The sequence below is a fragment of the Neovison vison genome, chromosome 7 (genome assembly GCF_020171115.1).
Source record: "Neovison vison isolate M4711 chromosome 7, ASM_NN_V1, whole genome shotgun sequence".
NCBI lineage: Eukaryota > Metazoa > Chordata > Mammalia > Carnivora > Mustelidae > Neogale > Neogale vison.
Genome location: NC_058097.1, coordinates 18,310,640 through 18,330,490, shown reverse-complemented (window position 1 = coordinate 18,330,490; position 19,851 = coordinate 18,310,640). Strand labels below are relative to the sequence as shown.

Genomic DNA, 19,851 nt, shown 5'->3' with positions numbered 1-19,851 from the left:
GCTGATGTCAGGATAGGTGAGGTACAGCCCATATATCAGGACTGGAGCCAGGATACCTTAGGCGTTTCACTGAGCGTGAACCCCCTAATCGTCGCACTTTTATTTTATACCCCCTTCTCCAATACACAATTCAGGCCTCTGGGGGCCATCCCTGTATCCGGAGGGCAGCCGGGCGTCAGGCACAGGGCCCCGAGGGAAGGCAAGAGGACAGCGCAGGAGTAGGTGCTGGGACGAGGCTGAAGAGTGCGCGGCGACCGGCAGAGGGCGAGGGCTGCGGGCCGGCCTGCAAGGAGCTGAGTGCGGCCAGGCGCTGCTCCCGCGACACGTCCCCGCGCAGGTCCAAGAGGGCAGAGATATGATCCTCGCTACGGGAATATAACAGAGGTGTGTGTCAGCTCCGTCCCACTCCGCCCGAATCCATCCTCCCTCGCCGCTCCCCCCACCCCCAACCAGAACCAGTCTTCGCACCTCACGTCGGGAAATTTTTGTCGTAGACCCGCCACCTCGAGGCCAAGCAGCATGGGGTCGCGGAGGTTCAACAGATCCCGCAGAGCGAGGAGCACTGGTGCGCACTGAACACTCTCCTCCAGGCCCTGGGCATGGCAGAGTAGGTCTCACGCCCGCCCTGGACCTCCACCTAACCACTGAGACTCCCGCCCATCTTCTCGCCTAACGAACTCTCACCAAACCAAGGAAAAGCTCCCGAAGCTGGGCCGCGTCGTGCTGCAGGCGCTCGGCCACCTGGGTCCTCTCGTGGGCTCCTCGGCACACTAGGCGGCCCTGCATCAGCGCACGTAGGTACTGCAGTACCACCATACGTTCTGCCTCCGCCAGGAGCAGCTGCGGAGAGCGCAGTGGATTCAGCACGCCTTTCCCATGAGCGCTTCCCTACTTCCCAGCCTTTCCCTTAAACGCACCTGGGCCTCAGGATTCCGCACGCGCCTAAACTCCTGGCAGAAGCGCGCTGTCCGCTCGCACACATCGTCCAGTAGCTCTGGGCTCGACAGCCACCGGCGTGAGGGCAGAGCCGCGAACAGGGGCTGTGAGTGGTGGCAGAAACGGGGTTGGAAGAACGATCCAGACCTAGCATTCCCCCTGCAAAGACGCACATCCAAATATGCTGTATCTCCTCCCCCACCCGCATCCCCACTTGAAGCCTTACTTGGAGCTCTGCCAGCAGTGCCTCCAACGCCAGACGGCAAATTCTCCTCTGTAACTCGTCCAGCGCTGTCCCCACCGGAGCCAAAGCTCCCGAAGCAGCCCCTTCGGGCTGCAGGCCTGACACGGAGGAGCTGGACCGACCAAAAGTTAAGGCTTCAGGACCAAGGCCAAGGCCCTTGCTGCCCTCTGTTGTCTAGCCACTCTGTCGCCACCTAGTGGTGCAAGTGTGTGGCGCGAGGGGACCAGAATGGCGGCTCTCTACTTCTGAAGATCTGGGGCTCGTACCAAGGAGCTGTGGACTCGCATCTAGAAGGAACCCAATCAGACCTGCCCCTGGTTTGCAGTGAGACTTCGAGAAAATCATGCCTTTTGGTTTTTGTCTAGGTAAGGAAAGAGTTTAATCCCAGTCAGGAGAGATTCAAACTCATCATTAACTTGTTTGTTCTCTCTGTCCTCCACCCCAAAGAACATAAGACCCAAGAGGAAGAGAATATTTTCCTGTTTTGTTCACAACTCTAACCTCAGACGTTATGTGGCAGAGTAGGGCCTTGATGAGTATGTGTTGGATGAATGAATGAACGAATAATTGATACTGGCAGGCAGGCACTGTGGTAGGTACTTCACATCCGTCATGGGATTCTCAGAATGTACCATTATTACCCAATGTAGTACTGATAAGAAAAACAAGATTCAGGGGCGCCTGGGTGGCTCAGTGGGTTAAAGCCTCTGCCTTTGGCTCAGGTCATGGTCCCAGTGTCCTGGGATCGAGCCCCGCATGAGGCTCTCTGCTCATCGGAGAGCCTGCTTCCCCCTCTCTCTGTCTTTGCCTGCCTCTCTGCCTACTTGTGATCTCTGTCAAATAAATAAATAAAATCTTAAAAAAAAAAAAACAAGATTCAGAAAGATCAGGTAACTCATCCAAAGTCACACAGTTAGCAATCAGTAGAACTAGGATGGGATTCCCAGGGCTATGTGAGTCTAAAATTTCTGATGACCTAGTGTGGACTGGGTCCATACCTAACGGGTTCAGACAGGGGTTCGGTGCGGGGTGTCTGGTACCTGAGTGCTGACTGGTGGTTGAGGGTGGCCAGTAGGTAGGGCACGTAATGAGGAGCTGTTGCTTCCCCACTGATGTGGTCTCGAGAGAATCGGATCAGAGCATCACTAAAGCTGCAAAGGGCAGAGGTAGTTCCTGTACCTGTCACTCTGGAGCCCCCACAACCTAAGTCCCTGCTACTCCAGCCCCACCTCAAAGAAACCCAAGAGCCTGTTTTGAAGACACCCTTTCCCCCTAGTGTGTCTAATTCACTCAGATCCCCTTCGGGCTGCCCCAGGAGCAGGGCTAGGGGTTGGACGTTGGTCAGTGCCTTCGCAGACCTCCTCAGGAATGTGGCCAGTTCTGATAGTGCCATGCCATGCACCCGCTGCTGCAGTGACTCGCTGACCAGGCTGGTCACGCGAATATTCTCTTCCAGGATCTACAGGCAGAAATGGGTGACCATCAGCAGAGTCCTAGCCCTGTTCCCCTCCCTTTCTCTATGGGGGCTTCCTGCCTGTCTGGCCTTTTCCCACCCACCTGCAACACTATGGCCGGCATAGGTGAGTGGTAGAAGCCAGAAGAGTCTGTGCCAGGTTTCTGCTCTCGGTTCCACTCAGCTACCTCCCCATCCAGTGCCCTCTGCAGCCACTGGGTCACATTGGCCTGAAGGAAGGGGCAAAGAGGGCCAGTATATAGCAGGGCATTGATCCTGCTTGAGACGGGTAGACATTCGACTCTACAGATACAGGCCCACAGCTGGTGGCAGAGCTTCTCTGTACCTAGGCCCAAACTACTCACCTGAGTTTGGGCCACAAATGTTGCCTCCAGCTGTTCAATGTTCTCCAGGGTCAGGAGGGGCTCCAGCTGAGACACGTCAGCCTCAGGCCCCAACTCTAGGCTCCCCATCATCTCTGGCCTGCAGATGGGTAGCCCAGGGTCACTCTGAGCCCCCAGCCTCTGATCCACCCACTTCCCCTTGCCCCAAGGGGACGGACTGACCCCAGGTACACATGCAGTGCCCAGTGCAGCAAGGTGAAGGCATCAGCAGCTCCTAGTCCAGGCCCTTCCAGGAGTTGCTGCAGGCAGCGGCGCAGTCCACTGTGCAGGGTGTGGGCCCACAGCTGGACCACTTTGTAGTGTGGTGGGCAGCAGGGTGCTACTAGTGCTTCAGCTATGGCCAGCTCGGCTGGTAAAGCCACCCGCAGGGCTTCCAGCCACCCTGCCAGGGCCCCTGGCTCAGGAAGAAGAGGTGTCCCAAAGTGGGTCCTCTCCAGGCCCTCCTGTAATGCCTGCAGACAGCGCTGCCGCCAGTCCCTGGGGGCCAGCTCCAGGGAGGCCATGTACCCAGCATCCACCTCCGCCACACGCACAGCAGCCACCAGCAAGGCTGGGTCCTCCCTTGCCAGCTGCCCTGCGGCCCCTGCAGCTGTTTCCACCGCCCGGCCAAGAGCCTCAGCCAGAGGGCCCAGCCCCTCAAAGACTGGCAACTCCAGGCCTTCCAGAGGGGCCCATGTCTCTTCTTGCAGCTGCTCCAGCTCCCGAAGACACACATATGCTTCCAAGAGCCGCTGGGCATCAATCAGGGTCTGCGTGTGGGCCACTGCAGCTGGCACTGAGCAGGGAGAAGATGAAAGAGTCCAGAGTCTCAAACCTCCCACCTGTACAATGGGTACAGCAGGGGATGCTCAGGCCCTAGGGCTGGAGTGATGTGTAAAATGTTTACTAAGCAGTACAGCAGAGCACCGACCAATCTGAAAGGACCCAGGGAAGGGCCTAGAGACCTGGTGGGCCAAGTGTAAATTTTTGAGCTGATGGAACAAGAGAAAGTCAGGGATCCTGGAGGCAAGACAGTGAGGAATTCGTGGGGCCATGCTAGTGGCTATTTACCCTGTTAAGGAATTATTTCAATAAATTAGCAACCAGGGTGGTCAGAGCCACTTGGCTGAGTCTCAGACCTGATTCAGACAACTCATGCTTGAGAATTTCAGAATCCCAATTTGTATCCTCCTTCATATGCCATTTGAAGCCTGAATTACTCTCTGGAAGGTCCCTGCAATCTCCCGCTAGTGCCCCAACCCCTCGATCAGCGATGGGGGTTTTGTAACTAACGGTTGGGGGGCTGAGGCCCAGGACCCCTGCACACTTACCTGCCCACAGCCGGGGCAGCAGCTGAGACAGGACCTGCAGCTGCTTGTGCTGTGCAACCTGTTCCCGCAGCGGTTTCAGGGTCTGCGTGGTCTCTGCCATACCCTGTAGCAACCCATGCGCCTGGCCCAGGGCCTCACGGGCTCCCTGCACGGCCTCAGAAGCCTGGGCCAGCTGCCACACGCCAGTCTTCACACCCTCCAGGTAGGACTGCACCACTGACTATGGGAGGGAGGCAGCCAGTGAGGCCTGGCAGTCCCACAGCACATCCCCAGCACTCCTTTCCCGACCGATGCCCACCTTGATGCGTGCTTCCAGGGAACAGGTACGCTGAACCTCACGGCTGCGGTACTGGCCCAGTCTGGCCAGCTGCTCCGGCCGGTAGAAGATACCCGAGGCCCATTTGAGCGCTGCTCCTCGGGCAAGCTGCTCCGCCCTCTCCTGTTCTGGCCACTCAGGCCCTGGGCAGGAAGAGCCTGGGCAGCCTCGTCAGTTGGGCAGGGCCTACAGGAAGTGGCCCGAACCTGCTCCCCTTCCTACTTCTCAGCCTGTCCCCTAGGACAGTCTGATCCATTCCTCCTGCTGCCCTGCAGAGCTCCAGCCAGACCTGGCGAGGGGAATCCAACCCCCCATTCCCATCTTTCTTGCCACCATCCCTCCCTTAGCCCACCCAGAAGAGCTCATACCAGGGGGAAGTGAGGGCTGCATTTCGTCCTTGGTTGCTGAGTCCATGGCAGTCCCTGGAGGAGCCGAAGATGAGGTAGGAGTGGGGGCAAGAGTCTGGGTTCAAGCAGACAGAATGGATGCTCCTGTGAGCTGTGGCCTCAGTCTAGGGCCCTCTGAGAAGGAGGAGGGGTGTTCTTGGGGGGTTCTTGCCCAATCTCCTCAGGAAATGAGAAGGAGGTGAGTGTGATGGGGAGACTGGGTTTCTTAGTTTTTCCCCTGTGGACACCCAAGTTGGGGAGGGTAGGCACAGGCCTCTGCTGGCCCCCGCTGCTGCTCTGAATTGCAGAGGACGGTTTGGTATGGAACTCACCAGACTTGACCAGGCATCCAGTTCTTTCTCCTTTGAAAAGTCCTGGCCTTGAGGATGTCCCTCTTCCCCAGTCTTCAGGACAGAACTGGGTGTTCTCTCCCCCGGCTCACGAGGCCTGGGTAGTTCCAGCCCACACCTCAGCACGCAGCAGACTTCTCCCCAAGGAAGCCTCTGTACCACCTCCCTGCCCAGGAGCACCCTCCTCTGTCCAAGGCCCCTCCTTCCCCAAGGCCAAATGCTGGAAAGGAAGGAAGCTGAGCCTCTGGCCCTTTATTCCCAACAGGAAAGTGCATCTGCATTGTGGAGAGGCCTGGGGGCCACTTCCTTGGGGGGAGGGGGCATACTCCCTGTGAACCCTGAGTCCTGCCCAGTCCATCCAGGACTTTTTGGTGCTCAGGACACAGATATGAACTAGACGGCCCCAACTTGGGGTGGAGAATAGGGTACACAAATATGGGTGCAGACAACATCACAGTGGGAAAACTGTGTTGATGGCTTTTCAGAAGAGGGTATGCATCTCTGCGGAGAGGTGAGAGGTCAGAGGCTGTTGTGAGGAGGGTGTGTGGTGGGTGATCATGAGAGAGGGGTAGAAGAGCTATGAAAGCTGTGTTTGTCTTAAGAGTTAGAGAGGGCCATGGAGAGGACCACCGGCGAGTACTAATATAGTGGACCCCAGTTACCACCCAAATCCACCCTTCAAGACAACACCACTTGTTTCCCTAGCTGCCAGTAGTGTAGGTTGCTGAGATGTCACAGCTGAGTCTCTCACTTGAAGTTAGGGCACAAAGGCCTGGTAACCTTGCCTGGACATGGACCACCTTGGAAGGGCCACCCCAGTTTCAGTGCTGCTAATAGGATGGCTTGAGGCCTCGATTATAACTGTATCATGGTTTAGTTCCTCCTTCTGCCCAATTTTGCACGTCTTGTCTTACTCCCTTACGAGGGAGGATCCTCAATAAACTTCCCTGTCTCAAAGACAGCTTCGCAGAGACCTTGACCTAAAATAAATGACAAATAATGATGGTATCAAACATAACAACATGGTACTAGCCAACACACGATCCTTCCTACCTTCCAGGAACTGCTCTAAGTGCTCTACATGTATGTACACATATGAGCATGTTTGCCTTGGTGGGAAAATGGTTATAACTCCTTGGTCTCTGAGCACTGCAGTATGGAGACAAGAGAAAGATGAGGCTGGGATCAGGGATGGGGAATGGGAATGGAGACAAGTGAGCAAGCTAGATGGAGTTAGTGCTTGCTGTTTTGGCAAGAAGTGAGGGACACTAATAGGGTCAGTAAACCCAAGACACTGGGACAGCTTCTAGGAGCAGGTTTGGGGAAATATATTGGCCTCATCAGGCAGCGTGGTCTCCTCTTCTGAAATGGGGACAGGCTGGGCAGCCAGAAAGGTTATTGTGGCTCTCCCTTTACTACTGCCGGGGCTGTCCACCGACTCCCTCCACCTTCCTCTGCATTCTGTCCTCTCGCCCGGAATCCACGGATTGTTTTCGTCCTCTTCGGCGGTTGGACATTTGCTGATGGTCCCCGAAGTTTTGCTGCCGAGTCCGCAGAAAGGAATTGCGCCGGGTTCCCCGGGAGAGCGCGGAGCGGAAGCGGAAACGGCGACGCTGGCGCCGGCGGCCGGGTGGCCAGGAACGGAAGCGGAAGTGGCGGCGGCGCCGGCCTGGCCTGGCCTGGCTGAGGGGAGGCGGCGGGCGGGAGCGATGGCGGAGGCCGGGCCACAGGCGCCGCCGCCCCCGGGCACCCCAAGCCGGCACGAGAAAAGCTTGGGACTTCTCACCACCAAGTTCGTGTCGCTTCTGCAGGAGGCCAAGGACGGCGTGCTTGACCTCAAGCTGGTGCGGCCTGAGCTAAGGGGCGACCGGGAGGATAGTGGACCAGGCAGGCCGGGACCGGTAGTGGGAACCCCCGGGGCCGTCCAACTGAGCCCTCGGAGAGCAAGCTGCCATCGGTGCGCTTTCTCACGGGAGGGAGGCCGGGAGCTGTTTCATTCATTCGACCGAAGCCATTGAGTGTCAGATATGTGACAAGCTCTGGGCTGCAGGTGCGGGTCCTCGTGGCCCTCCTCTGCTGGTGTGGGAAGAAGAGCATCAGAAGATCAGTTCAGACTGTGCCAGGCCTCTTCTGCCCCGCGGTCCTGATCTGCTTTGGTGCCTGGGAGAAGGGCTGGGACTCAGGCCACCCCCTTTTCAGATCACTGCCAGACTGGGTTTCGAGGTAGCTGGGGGGACACCTGAGGGTGGGGCTGAGTATCCTGCGCTCTGTTCTGTCTGCCAGGCAGCTGACACCCTTGCTGTGCGCCAGAAGCGGCGGATTTACGACATTACCAACGTGCTGGAAGGTATCGGGCTGATCGAGAAAAAATCCAAGAATAGCATCCAGTGGAAGTGAGTGGGGGCACCTGGGAGGGCGATGGCATCTTTTACTCAGAAGTGTCAGGGGTGTGGGGAGGAGGACACAGGAGAGAGCAATGGCCATGGGACCCAGAGTTCCTGGCAGCTCCTCTAAGCCTCAATCCCTGGGCTCAGGGGTGTGGGGCCTGGTTGCAATACTCGGGAGATTGCCGACAAGCTGATTGAGCTCAAGGCTGAGATCGAGGAGCTGCAGCAGCGGGAACAAGAACTGGACAAGCACAAGGTGTGGGTGCAGCAGAGCATCCGGAATGTCACAGAGGACGTGCAGAACAGCTGATATCCTCCTGGCGGTCCCTGCTCCCGGGGAGTGGGCGAGGGGCCCTCTAGTCCAGCTGGGTTTGCTCTGTGGTGCCCTAGACACTGTCCTTCTTGGGAGGATGATCCTGCAGCTCCTGGCCAGGTCCCTGCCTTGGCATCCCTCCTCAGACTCAAAGCCCTTCCCCAACCATTCTTGGTCTGTGATCCTTCTCCATGTAGATCCCAAGGCCCAGGATCTTTCTCTTGTATGTCAGATCTCAGCTAAAGAGCTGGGTTTTCTCTGTGGTCTGCTGTCTGTCACCATAGGCAGGGCATCAGCCGTTCTCCTTAACCCCCACACCTTGGCCTACGTGACTCATGAGGACATCTGCAGATGCTTTGCTGGTGAGCAGAGCCTGGGTAGGGGGCAGTGGGGGTGGGGCCACGCTGAGCTACAGCCCTGAGCAGTGGGCTCAGTGCCCAAGAAGAGTTTCTCTCTTAAGAGGGTTCCTTGGGCTTGCCTAAGAGGGTTCTTTGGGCTTGCCTAAGAGGAACCAGGCAGGGTAAGTCCTGGATTTAAGGGTCATTGGAACCCCATGGAGGCAAATCATACTGAAAGCATATAAGAATTTTGGGCTGGGTTTCTGGGTCAGTCCCCATCTGCATTGTTTCCTGGGTCTGGCTTCTCAGGCATGACAGAGGCATAAGGGGTCTCAGAGGATGTGTGTATACTCTTGCATGCTTCTCTCCAGGGAACAGTGGTGCTCACTTGCAACCTGTAGTTAGTTGCATTATAGATGTTCCTTCCTCCTTCTCCATCTTGCGTTCTCTGCATTGTTTTGGGGAAGGAACATTGGCCTTGGCTTGAACATCTACTCCTAGGTAGCAGGCCCATCAATCAGGAAGTGAGATGCCCATGGCCAGCAATCCTTCGATACACATGTTTGAACCCAGATTTCCTGGTTACTGACCCTTGGGCTCTTGGTCAAGGAAAGCTTTAGTTTTCTTCCCCAACCAGTGTGGGGTTTGGGTGAGGTTTACTGTCCTAAGAGACTGTATTTTTCCTTCCTTGCTCAAAGGGATAGGCACCCTCATTCTCAGATCAGATTGAGCCCATGGGCCCTGACCCATCCTTGTCATTCTAGGAGATACCCTCCTGGCCATCCGGGCCCCGTCGGGCACCAGCCTCGAGGTGCCCATCCCAGAGGTGGGTGCTAAGCCCAGGCAGGCGGGGTTGATTGAGGGCGGGTGCTGGCTGTGGAGCCTGATAAGTCCCGGGTGGGGCAGGTAGGGGGAGGCCTGGGTTTGGGGTTTATCTAGAAGGACGGGCATCTAGGGTGGGAGAGAACGCTGTGGTCCTGGCCCAGGGTTAGGCAGGAGCCGAGCCACTTCTAATTCCACCTGTCCCCCATCCCCCACCTCTAGGGCCTCAATGGACAGAAGAAGTACCAGATTCATCTGAAGAGTGTGAGTGGCCCCATTGAAGTGCTGCTGGTGAACAAGGAGGCATGGAGCTCGCCGCCTGTGGCGGTGCCTGTGCCACCACCTGAAGATCTGCTCCAGAGCCCACCTGCTGTCTCTACCCCTCCACCTCTGCCCAAGCCTACGCTGGCCCAACCCCAGGACACCTCACGCCCAAGTAGTCCCCAGCTGACCACCCCCACCCCTGTCCCTGTCCCTGTCCCTGACATCACTGAAGCCCAGGGGGTGCCTGGTCCAGCAACTGAGATCACAGGTGAGATATAATAGACAACTGGTGATGGGGTGATTTCTGGAGCCCTAAAGGCAATGCCTCAGTGTTGGGGGAGGTATACTCGGAGTTGGAAGAGACCCTGTGGGGTTGTTCTCTACCTGGCCTCCAGCTGGCCTCCCCTTGCTATGGTGGTGAATGAGCTCTTTTTAATAGGGAAGCTCTCAATGTATGAAGGGGTGTCATTGGGTACAGTTCTCCCCAGGTTCACCTGTGTCTCATTTTCCCTGGCAGCCACTCTCAAAGTGTGGCCACAGCAGCCATGCCATCCTTGAGTCTCCCTCCTGCAGGCCTCATGCCCCTCTCTCCTTCGGGGGCTCATTTCTAGGTCACCTCTGTGGCCTGGGGACTGGCCGTGCCTCTGTCCTTAGGCCTGGGAACCAGGGCTCTTGTCATCCTGACTATAGGTTCTAGCACAAAGCTTCTGTATCCTACTTCCTGCTCCCAAGTGACTGGGTTCGGGGGATCTGGTTGCAGTGAGTGGCGGCCCTGGACCAGACAGCAAGGACGGTGGGGAGCTCGGCTCCCTCCCCTCGGTCCTGGCAGCCCTGGACACCCGGCCACTGCAGTCCTCCGCCCTGCTGGACAGCAGCAGCAGCAGCAGCAGCAGCAGCTCATCCGGACCCAACCCTTCTACCTCCTTTGAGCCCATCAAGGCAGACCCCACAGGAGGTGAGTGTGTGTCCCCTGAGGGGCAGGGAGAACCCAGCCGCAGCCATTCTCAGGTCCGAAACAGCTGGAGCTGGAACCCAGCTCATCTGTCTCCTGAGCCAGACCAGAGCTGGCCAGCCCAACGGCCAGCACCCCAGCCTCAACCCTTGCCTCGACCCCAGATCTCTGCCAGCCTGAGTGAGGAGCCTGCCACCAGCTCAGCACCAGTGCCCCTTTGCTTCCCTTCTTGGGCTACCCAGAACTCTCGGGACCTTCTCATGCCTTGCCTGCCTCTCCTTGCACTTAGGGGTCGGGAAGGCATAACCACCATCCTGGGGAAGGGGCTATGGTACAGCCCTCAGGTTCCAAACGTGGGGGCAGTGCCTTATTAGGGGAGGTGACATCATCTGCCTGGAGTCTTCTATCCATCCTGCCATTTGGGTGTTTGCTTCTTCTAGGACTCATTCTCCTTGGCCCACAGGCACCGCTCAGTCTCTTCTTACTAAGTGACCCTTTGTTCTCTCTGTTTCTTCTGTCGTGTTCACTGTGTCGTTTCTGTCTGGACTCCACATCTCTATTCCATTCTATGTCTTGGTCTCCTCATCACCCTCCAGGTTTGCAGCATTCAGGACCCTTGTACTCCCCACCCCACAGGATGCCGGTGCTGCTCTGGAGAAATGGCCTCGCCCTGACTGCTGGCTCCAGCAGGTTTCTGGGCTGATGCGCTCTGGTGCCCTCTTGCTCCTTGGTGTTGCTTTCTAGCTCCTTTGGCATTTATGACACCAACTTTGGCCCTTCTCTCTCACTGGCTTTTTCTGATCTCTTCCTTGCACGCCTTTATAAATGTGCTTCCCAGGTCTCTGTTGCACACCTGTGGAGGGTATCCATTCTGGGCAGATTGAATCCCCAGCCTCCAGCTTGCCTAGGTCTTTGTCTGAACTCCACACCTGTGTCCTCGTGCCTTCCTCTGCACATCCCTTCCCCTTTCCCTGTGAGCACTTCATTCCTGTGTCACTAACTGAAACTTGCTTTTTTTCCTCTGTGTGTACCCTCCTATTGACTCTGGTCCCCCAGGCCTGATACCTGCTTGTCACTCCACTTCCCATTTCCTTCTTGCTTCTCCTGCTCTCCACCTCACATTAACTAACTTGAGTTTTGTCTCAGACATCTCCCATCACTGGCTTCATGTATCCTCAACACTCAGGGTCACTGCCGGCTACCTCTCCCCTAAATTCTTCAGCACCCTCCTCTTTACCCTGCCTGATAGGGATCTGTCTGACACACAGGTTAGGTGGGGCATTTCTGTGTTTGAAAAGGACCTTTAATGCTTCTTTTTTTTTTTTTTTAAAGATTTTATTTATTTATTTGACAGAGATCACAAGTAGGCAGAGAGGCAGGCAGAGAGAGAGAGAGAGAGAGAGAGAGAGGAGGAGGAAGCAGGCTCTCTGCTCTGCAGAGCAGAGAGCCCGATGCGGGACTCGATCCCAGGACCCTGAGATCATGACCTGAGCTGCAGGCAGAGGCTTTAACCCACTGAGCCACCCAGGTGCCTACCTTTAATGCTTCTTAAGGGCCTGCTGGATAAAACCAGAGCCCTACACCTGGCCTGTGAGATCGTCGTGTGCCAGCACACCTCTCCACTTTCGTTTTCCTCTGCTTCCCATGTGCTTCCTCCCAGTCAGTCCTTTGTAGCAGACTTGTCACCCTGTAGCACCAGCCCCTATTAAGTGTCTGCCTCCTCCTCTGTCCAGTCATCATGGGCAGGCATGAGGGGGCATCTGCCATCGGACAGGGCATACCTACTGAGTCCATAAAGGGAAGGGGTCTGCTGTCCTTCTGTAGCACTTCTGAGTTAGAAGGGCTGTATCAGGGACACCAGGGTGGCTCAGTTGGTTGAGCGGCTGCCTTCGGCTCAGGTCATGATCCCAGCGTCCTGGGATCGAGTCCCACATTGGGCTCCTTGCTTGGCGGGGAGCCTGCTTCTCCCTCTGCCTCTGCCTGCCACTCTGTCTGCCTGTGCTTGCTCTCGCTTCTCTCTCTATGACAAATAAATAAATAATCTTTAAAAAAAAAAAAAAGAAGGGCTGTATCAGTCTAAGATGGGCCTTTAGTACCCTGGGCTCAGCATTAAGGAACTCACATCTAGCAGGGGAGACTGACAGTGCCAGCTTGGCCTGGGGCAGGGCCTCCATCTCCTCAGCTGTGTGGAGCCCCAAGACAGGTGGTGTAACATCTGAGGAAGGTGGAGCCCAGAGTGGGATCAGACTGGATCTCTGTGCCCCTGAGCATGGCTTTCTTGTTTTTCAGTTCTGGAACTCCCCAAAGAGCTGTCAGAAATCTTTGATCCCACACGAGGTAGGTCCGCATTCTTCCATAGGGTAAAGGCACAGCTCATTGGGTCTTTTGGTTGTTCTCTTGCACTTCTGAGGACCTTTGATTATGCTTGGTACCTGGGCAAAGAGTAAAGTTCCTGATGGGTGGCTGGCAGGTCCTGATGGGGGTCTTCATGGGCTTTAGTAGGTGGAGAGCTGGGAGCCAAAATGTAACTGAGCTTTCCTTTCCTCCCCAGAATGCATGAACTCAGAGCTGCTGGAGGAGCTGATGTCCTCAGAAGGTGGGTGGCCCAGGAAGATGGGAGGTGGGGGGTGGGCAGGGGGTTGGGCAACTGCTGGCGGTGGGGGTCTTGGCCCAGAGCCTCAGGCTGGTGCTCTCTGCAGTGTTTGCCCCCCTCCTCCGCCTTTCTCCACCCCCTGGAGACCACGATTACATCTACAACCTGGACGAGAGTGAAGGTGTCTGTGACCTCTTCGATGTGCCTGTTCTCAACCTCTGACTGACAGGGACATTCCCTGTGTGGATGGGACACAGACTGTGTGACCTGGGGGGCTGCCTGAGGACCTCCCCCACTCTACCCCTACACAGCTTGAGAGCCACAGACTCCTGGCTTCCCCAGCCTTCCCTCACTGCAATTCTGAAAACTCCCACTCCTCCACGAGCACCTATACCGTGCTAGGAAAGCAGGGGCAAGGGGCTCAGCCCTCTTTGCCATGGAGCCAGAGTGTTTGCCTCTCCTTTTCTGGGGCTCTTCCCCCACCTCATGCCCTCACCGAGCCCTCTCAGAGCCCAGGCTCGGCTGCCACTCAGTGGCACAGAACTGAAGACCTGCCATCACCTGCATAGGGCAGCTTGTCCAGCCCCACTGCCCTGTTGTAGCCAATGCCTCCCAGTCTGAGGAGGGAAGCCTGGGGTGGAGCCAGAAGCTTGCCAGCACTACCCCTAGTCTCCTTCGAGTCTTCCCCTGACCCTGCAGCTCCCCCTGGACCTCTCCCATGTACTCCCCCATCTGCTGGGCCCTTAGTCCTGGGACCTATAGGTGGTGGGGTTGGGGGGTGCTGCTAACAGGAAGGAACAGAGAGGTCTTTAGCTAGAAATTTGGGTGGGTAAGCCCCTAAGGATTGGCCCAATCTGCTGCCCTGTAGGTCCCCCGCCTTGTTTATTCATTTACCCTCATTTAGAGCCATTTGCAGAGATTTAGAAAGATTTGCAGTAACGAATGGATTCCTATATAAAGATTATTTTTATACTTTTTGCAGCAAAAGGAAATTGTAATATTTGTACAGTATCCAAGTGAATAAAGACCATGCCTAAGGCTATCTCTGATCTGGTTCTTTCAGGGCCTCTCTGGAATTCTGCTGAGTTGGTGGTGGGGCCGGGCGGGTTACCTTTCCTGGAAAGGGAGGTGTGGCTGCTCTGGCATTCCGCCCTCAGCGTCCTGACCTGGCGCACCTTGGGGCGGGGCGGGGCTGCGGGAGTGGGGCGGGGCCGGCGCCTACCCACAGGACTCCAACCCGGAACTAATCTGGTCTCCTTCGGGAAGGCCGCGCGGCCCCTGTCCTGGAACGGGAACCTGACCCGTCAGTGCGGGCCCCGGGGTCCAAGCTTTGGACAAGGAACGTCCTCGTTTTCGGAGACACCAGACCAGGCGCCCGCCTTGGCTGGAGCTTGGATGGTCTGGAAACTACAGGCGCCCTCGCCCTGGTTGGACCATGGCGCCCCCGCGAAATGTGGTGAAGATCGCGGTCCAGATGCCTGACGCCATCCCGCAGCTCATCCGGCTGGACCAGGTCACTCGGCCTGTCTGGCCTACATTCACCCCACCACCCACCTCCGGGTCGACCCCTTCCCCTCGGAACCCCCAGGGTCCTCCCCAACTCCTCCCCACACCTGCCCCATGAGTGACCTCCACTTGCAGGCAAAGCCTCTGGCCGCTGTGCTGAAGGAGGTGTGCGACGCGTGAGTGCTGGCTGGCCAGGCTCGGGAGGGGCATGGGGGGCCGCCCTCTACCTGTCTCACTGAGCCTTGGCCTCCTCGCAGGTGGAGCTTGGATCACTCGGAATGCTACGCTCTGCAGTTTGCTGATGGGCACAGGAGATACATCACTGAGAACGTGAGTCCCCCCCACCCGCTAGGCCCATACCCGACTGTGCGACACCCCTGCCCCTTCTAACCCACCTGATCTTGAGCCCTCAGACTCATCCCCGTCTAGAATGTGATTTTTCTTTTCCTGACTCCCAAACCCTCCCTCACCAACAACCCGGATTAACCAATCCTCAGACCCCTTCAATGACTTCTCTCCCTTTCTCTCCGTCTTCTCTAGAACCGCGCAGAGATCAAGAATGGCAGCATCCTGTGCCTCAGCACTGCCCCAGTAATACCCTTCTTGACCCTCCCCTCATTCCCTGCCCTAGACTATGCTCCTTTGCCTCCTACCTTTCTCTCTGCCCATAGTGGGAGGGCCCAACCCCAGCTCCGAAGTGCCCCACCTAGTGGGCATCTGAGTCCCCCACATCTCCAGTTGCTGTTGTCCAGCCTCCCTCACCTTTCCCACCCCTGCCCAGGACCTTGAGGCTGAGCGGCTTTTGCATGGGCTGCAGAATGGGAGTCGTGAAAGGCGCCGTGAAACTCTGCACCACTTCGTCTTGCTGGCCCCAGATGTGACATTTGCCCAGGAGGTTATCAGCCGTGATGGGCTTCAGAGGCTAGGCACCATCATTGAGGATGGGGATGAGTGAGCACAGGACTGTGGTTTGTGGTGGACATGGCGGGGCTGGGGGTCCTGGCCTGGGCCCCACTCAGCCCCAGATGTCCCCCCAGCTTAGGAGAGGTGCTTACCCTTGCACTGAGGGCCTTCTTGGAGCTCATGGAACACGGCATGGTATCCTGGGAGACACTCAGCATCCCCTTTGTTCGGAAGGTGGGTTAGCTTTTCTAGGGGCAGCAGGTGGGGCTGTGGGGTGGTGGCAAGATCTGGCCTTCCATGGCAGGGAAGTGATAGCAAGCCCCTACCCCTGTTGCAGGTGGTGTGCTACGTGAACATGAACCTGATGGATGCATCTGTGCAGCCCCTGGCCCTCAGGCTGCTAGAGAGTGTGACCTTGAGCAGCCCTGCCCTGGGCCAGCTGGTCAAGAGTGAGGTGCCACTGGATAGGCTGCTGGTACATCTACAGGTGTAAGTGGCCGGGGGTGGGGGTGGAACACAGGGGAGGGGCATGGAGCCAGACCCTGGACAGCCCACTGATAGCCTCCTCTTCTTGCCCCAGGATGAACCAGCAGCTACAAACCAAGGCGATGGCATTGCTGACAGCCTTGCTGCAGGGGGCCAGCCCTACTGAACGTAAGGTGAGTGTCCCATCTGGTGAGGACTGGGGGATGGGAGGAAGGGCAGGAGCTGGTGGGTACTGCGCTCCATCCCGGGACTGCAGGATGGCTGCTCACGGGGAGGGGGTGCTGAATCATCTAAGCCCCCTTCCCACTTACCCCAGCACATGCTTGACTACCTGTGGCAGAGAAACCTTCGCCAGTTCATCTATAAGGTAGGAAGGACTGGGCTAGGCAGACCCCTCCCCACTTTTCCTCCCCCAGTAAGCCTCCATTCACTTCTGCGGACTGGCTGTTCTCCAGAACATCATCCACAGTGCGACACCATTGGGCGATGAGATGGCTCACCATTTGTATGTACTGCAGGCCCTTACTTTGGGGCTGCTGGAGCCACGCATGAGGACACCACTGGACCCCTATAGCCAGGTGGGTGCCTTGGGGGTATACGAGGCTGGGGAGGCTAGAGCATGGCCTTGGATCTGTGATCCTGACACCCCCTTAACCCACGACGACGACCCCAGGAACAGCGGGAGCAGCTGCAGGCCCTGCGTCAGGCTGCCTTCCAGTCGGAGGGGGAGTCTCTGAGCAGCGGGCTTAGTGCCGACCGTCGCCGTTCCCTGTGTGCCCGCGAGTTCCGAAAACTGGGCTTTTCCGTGAGTGACCCCTCCCTAGCTCCCCACCCTCGCCTCAACCCCGGGGCTGCTGTTGTTCCAGAGGCCGGGGGCCCTTCCTGAGCTGCTGGTCCTGCTTCCCCCCAGAACAGCAACCCTGCACAGGATCTAGAGCGCGTGCCCCCCGGCCTGCTGGCACTGGACAACATGCTCTACTTCTCCAGACACGCACCCAGTGCCTACAGCCGGGTCAGTACTTGGTTGGGGGGTGGGAGATGGCAGGGTCCCCCGGGTCTTAGCTCTGCTCCCATCCCATTTGCTTTTTCTCCCACCGCAGTTTGTGCTGGAAAACAGCAGCCGTGAGGACAAGCACGAGTGCCCCTTCGCCCGGAGCAGCATCCAGCTCACTGTGTTGCTGTGTGAGCTGCTTCGTGTTGGGGAGCCCTGTGAGTGGCACTGGGCACGGCGTGTCTGGGAACGGGGGACGGAAGGGCAGAGAGGGCCAGGGGCTGCACACGCTTTCTCCCTGAGCCCCGCCTGCCCCCCTGCTCCAGGCTCCGAAACTGCCCAGGACTTTTCGCCCATGTTCTTCGGCCAAGACCAGAGTTTTCATGAGCTCTTCTGTGTGAGCATCCAGCTGCTGAATAAGACCTGGAAGGAGATGCGAGCCACCCAGGAGGACTTTGACAAGGTGGACAGGGTGGGAGGGAGGAGACCCGAGCCAGGGCAGGAGCTGTTCTCAGTCGAGGTCCAAAGCGCAGTGCTGAGCAGAACTTGGTGGCCCCAGGTTATGCAGGTGGTGCGGGAGCAGCTGGCCCGCACGCTGGCCCTGAAGCCCAGCTCCCTGGAGCTTTTCCGAACCAAGGTGAATGCGCTCCCCTATGGGGAGGTGCTGCGGTTGAGGCAGACAGAGCGGCTGCATCAGGAGGGCACGCTGGCCCCTCCCATACTGTGAGTTGGTGGGCGAGGTTTCCCTTCCAGCCCCTAATCCGCTGCCCCACAGGCCTTGCCCCAGGTCAGTCCCAGTCAGCAAGGCTTCCTCTTGTCCCCCACCCCCAGGGAGCTACGGGAGAAGCTGAAGCCAGAGCTCATGGGCCTGATCCGCCAGCAGCGTTTGCTCCGCCTCTGTGAGGGGACACTCTTCCGCAAAATCAGCAGCCGGAGGCGCCAGGGTGGTGGAGCCCGCGGGGGGGTGGGGGAAGTGGGGGTGTTGGGGGGTGGTGGGCAGAGTCTGCCTGGGTTGGGGTCAGGGCCCCTCTCGTCACTCCCGTCTTCCCTTTCTGCTCACAGACAAGCTGTGGTTCTGCTGCCTGTCCCCCAACCACAAGGTGCTACAGTACGGGGACATGGAGGAGGGCTCCAGCCCACCCACCCTGGACAGTCTGCCTGAGCAGCGTAAGGAGGACAGGGCAGGGGTCTGGGTCAGCCACCTGCTCCCCCCAGACCACCCCCTGTCCGGGGACCGCCTGGGTCCTAGTGGTCAGCCCAGCCTTCTTCCTGCAGTCCCTGTGGCTGATATCAAGGCACTGCTAACAGGCAAAGACTGCCCCCACGTCCGGGAGAAGGGTTCAGGGAAGCAGAACAAGGTGAGTGCAGTGGAAGCCTGGGCCTTAGCTCTGTTCCCATCCCATTTGCTTTTTTTCCTTCCCACCCACACCTGCCCTGCTTTTTTCCCCCGCTCAGCACTCTCCACTCCCTGCCTTCCCCAGGACCTCTATGAGTTAGCCTTCTCCATCAGCTATGACCATGGGGAGGCAGAGGCGTACCTCAACTTCATTGCCCCATCCAAACGGGAGGTGAGTGTCTGGGCCAGGCTGAGCCAAGTTGGGCAGACGGGCCAGGGCAGAGATGGGCAGGCCCTCACAGAGCTGGCTCTGTCCCCAGTTCCACCTGTGGACAGATGGGCTGAGTGCCCTGCTAGGCAGTCCCATGGGCAGTGAGCAGACTCGGCTGGACCTGGAGCAGCTGCTGACGATGGAGACCAAGCTGCGGTTGCTGGAGCTGGAGAATGTGCCTATTCCCGAGCAGCCTCCTCCCATCCCCCCGCCCCCCACCAATTTCAACTTCTGCTATGACTGCAGCATCGCTGAACCTTGACAGTGAGGTTGGCTGTGTGCCTCAGCTGCTGGCATTGGTGGTGGTGAAGGGTTGGGGGGTGGAAAAGCCCAGACACCCTGACCAGCAGAGGCTGCAGCAGAAATAAAGTCTGCTTGACTCCTGGGTGTATGTCGAGCCAGTTCTCCAACTGTGGGCCGAGCCTGCCTTCAAATTTAGCTGGCAAATGAGATGGGGTATTGGGGCAAGATCACTGCCTGGGGCCACAAACCTGGGCGGCTGTGGTTGAGGGGCTGGTCTTCTCCAGGAGGGGCTGGAGACAAGCTGACCCTCCAGTCCTTCCACCAGATGTGTCCTCAGCCTGTCTCAGTGCTGGGCCAGTTGAGGGAGAAGTGGCAGGGCAGAAGGTATTGCCCTAAGTGGATACCTTCCTGGGCCGCATTAACAGGGGCCTAGTTTCCAGAAGGCTCCTGACATCTGAACTCAGTCCTCAGTCCTGTTTGGCCACACCTCGTGTCCTTTTCAAGACTAGGAGGCCCTCTGATGAGAGACCTAAAGGGACATATGTAAAGCTGGGTCTGTTTGGTGATGAATGGCAAACTCCGAATTCCAAATTTATGCCCCCAGGTGGTGGTGGGATGGGGCTGATGCTAACAGGAGGGTATTCAGTGCTGGAAGCCTGGCGTTCTGATCCAAATCTAGCCAGGAACATGGGTGTGGAGGGGGCCACAGCCAGCAAGACCCCTGGGGGTGGAAGTGGCGAGGGGTGTTGGGCCCAGCTGGAGGTCAGTTTCAGAGGCTAGTACACCAACCCACGGGCCCCACAGGGCATGCTGGAAGCTGCCACCTCTCTCTAACCTCCTCCATGCCCTTCAGTACTTCTCTTTCTCAGCACCTTCGCACATACATTTTCAAGTGTTAAACATCAACCTGTTACCTTGAAAACTGGTGAAATGGCATCTCCTTTGGACAATGCGCTTGGGGGAGCACCTGCTTCTGACTCAGGCCTCCAGGGCCCGACATGCCCACTCCTGTATTTGGAGCCTTCCCACCACACTTGGAATAGTTCA

At 57.6% G+C, this 19,851-nt stretch overlaps 3 protein-coding genes across 7 annotated transcripts; 2 read left to right on the top strand and 1 right to left on the bottom strand.

Annotated features, from left to right (window-relative positions):
* Nucleotides 1-53: 53 nt before the first annotated feature.
* EXOC3L1 (exocyst complex component 3 like 1) lies at nt 54-5,456 on the bottom strand. Of its 3 annotated transcripts, none has more exons than XM_044255969.1 (14): nt 5,382-5,456; nt 5,032-5,125; nt 4,646-4,821; nt 4,348-4,567; nt 3,200-3,812; nt 2,999-3,116; nt 2,738-2,863; nt 2,539-2,639; nt 2,221-2,331; nt 1,163-1,292; nt 918-1,040; nt 685-840; nt 469-593; nt 54-365 (listed from the first exon to the last, which is right to left on the bottom strand). In XM_044255969.1, exons 2-14 carry the CDS (start codon nt 5,075-5,077, stop codon nt 176-178), a joined length of 2,235 nt encoding a protein of 744 aa, XP_044111904.1. In that variant the 5' UTR covers nt 5,078-5,125; nt 5,382-5,456; the 3' UTR covers nt 54-175. The 3 variants fall into 3 exon arrangements, with proteins under 3 accessions (XP_044111904.1, XP_044111906.1, XP_044111905.1); XM_044255971.1 differs by having other exon boundaries at nt 5,032-5,085; nt 5,382-5,444; XM_044255970.1 differs by lacking the exon at nt 5,382-5,456 and having other exon boundaries at nt 4,646-4,806; nt 5,032-5,289.
* On the top strand, nt 5,283-14,110 carry E2F4 (E2F transcription factor 4). The gene is made up of 10 exons (XM_044255975.1): nt 5,283-7,243; nt 7,683-7,792; nt 7,934-8,095; nt 8,418-8,461; nt 9,202-9,263; nt 9,482-9,791; nt 10,284-10,478; nt 12,765-12,812; nt 13,027-13,071; nt 13,175-14,110. The coding sequence occupies exons 1-10, from the start codon at nt 6,767-6,769 to the stop codon at nt 13,288-13,290; spliced, it is 1,569 nt and encodes a 522-aa protein (XP_044111910.1). The 5' UTR covers nt 5,283-6,766; the 3' UTR covers nt 13,291-14,110.
* A 196-nt stretch (nt 14,111-14,306) lies between these two features.
* Nucleotides 14,307-18,946, top strand: ELMO3 (engulfment and cell motility 3). Of its 3 annotated transcripts, none has more exons than XR_006385455.1 (20): nt 14,307-14,581; nt 14,710-14,750; nt 14,832-14,904; nt 15,115-15,165; nt 15,356-15,525; nt 15,612-15,711; nt 15,815-15,966; nt 16,058-16,136; nt 16,280-16,330; nt 16,419-16,541; nt 16,637-16,768; nt 16,874-16,975; nt 17,064-17,172; nt 17,281-17,417; nt 17,514-17,677; nt 17,786-17,898; nt 18,017-18,121; nt 18,230-18,312; nt 18,410-18,522; nt 18,611-18,702. XR_006385455.1 is itself a non-coding variant. In XM_044255973.1 (20 exons), the coding sequence occupies exons 1-20, from the start codon at nt 14,504-14,506 to the stop codon at nt 18,821-18,823; spliced, it is 2,163 nt and encodes a 720-aa protein (XP_044111908.1). In that variant the 5' UTR covers nt 14,307-14,503; the 3' UTR covers nt 18,824-18,946. The 3 variants fall into 3 exon arrangements, 2 of the variants coding, with proteins under 2 accessions (XP_044111908.1, XP_044111909.1); XM_044255973.1 differs by having other exon boundaries at nt 18,436-18,522; nt 18,611-18,946; XM_044255974.1 differs by lacking the exons at nt 14,307-14,581; nt 14,710-14,750; nt 14,832-14,904; ... (3 more) ...; nt 15,815-15,966; nt 16,280-16,330 and having other exon boundaries at nt 16,061-16,136; nt 16,380-16,541; nt 18,436-18,522; nt 18,611-18,946.
* Nucleotides 18,947-19,851: the final 905 nt, after the last annotated feature.

Coding starts and splice junctions, on each gene's coding strand:
- EXOC3L1 (XM_044255969.1), bottom strand. CDS start 5,077: ATGGACTCAGCAACCAAGGACGAAATGCAGCCCTCACTTCCCCCTG. Junction 2,640..2,737: donor TGCCGGCCATAGTGTTGCAG/GTGGGTGGGAAA, acceptor TTCTGCCTGTAG/ATCCTGGAAGAGAATATTCG. Junction 366..468: donor CAAAAATTTCCCGACGTGAG/GTGCGAAGACTG, acceptor ATATTCCCGTAG/CGAGGATCATATCTCTGCCC.
- E2F4 (XM_044255975.1), top strand. CDS start 6,767: ATGGGGACAGGCTGGGCAGCCAGAAAGGTTATTGTGGCTCTCCCTTTA. Junction 7,244..7,682: donor GCGTGCTTGACCTCAAGCTG/GTGCGGCCTGAG, acceptor TCTGTCTGCCAG/GCAGCTGACACCCTTGCTGT. Junction 8,096..8,417: donor GAGGACGTGCAGAACAGCTG/ATATCCTCCTGG, acceptor TAACCCCCACAC/CTTGGCCTACGTGACTCATG.
- ELMO3 (XM_044255973.1), top strand. CDS start 14,504: ATGGCGCCCCCGCGAAATGTGGTGAAGATCGCGGTCCAGATGCCTGAC. Junction 15,967..16,057: donor CTGCTGGTACATCTACAGGT/GTAAGTGGCCGG, acceptor TTCTTGCCCCAG/GATGAACCAGCAGCTACAAA. Junction 17,418..17,513: donor CCCAGGAGGACTTTGACAAG/GTGGACAGGGTG, acceptor TGGTGGCCCCAG/GTTATGCAGGTGGTGCGGGA.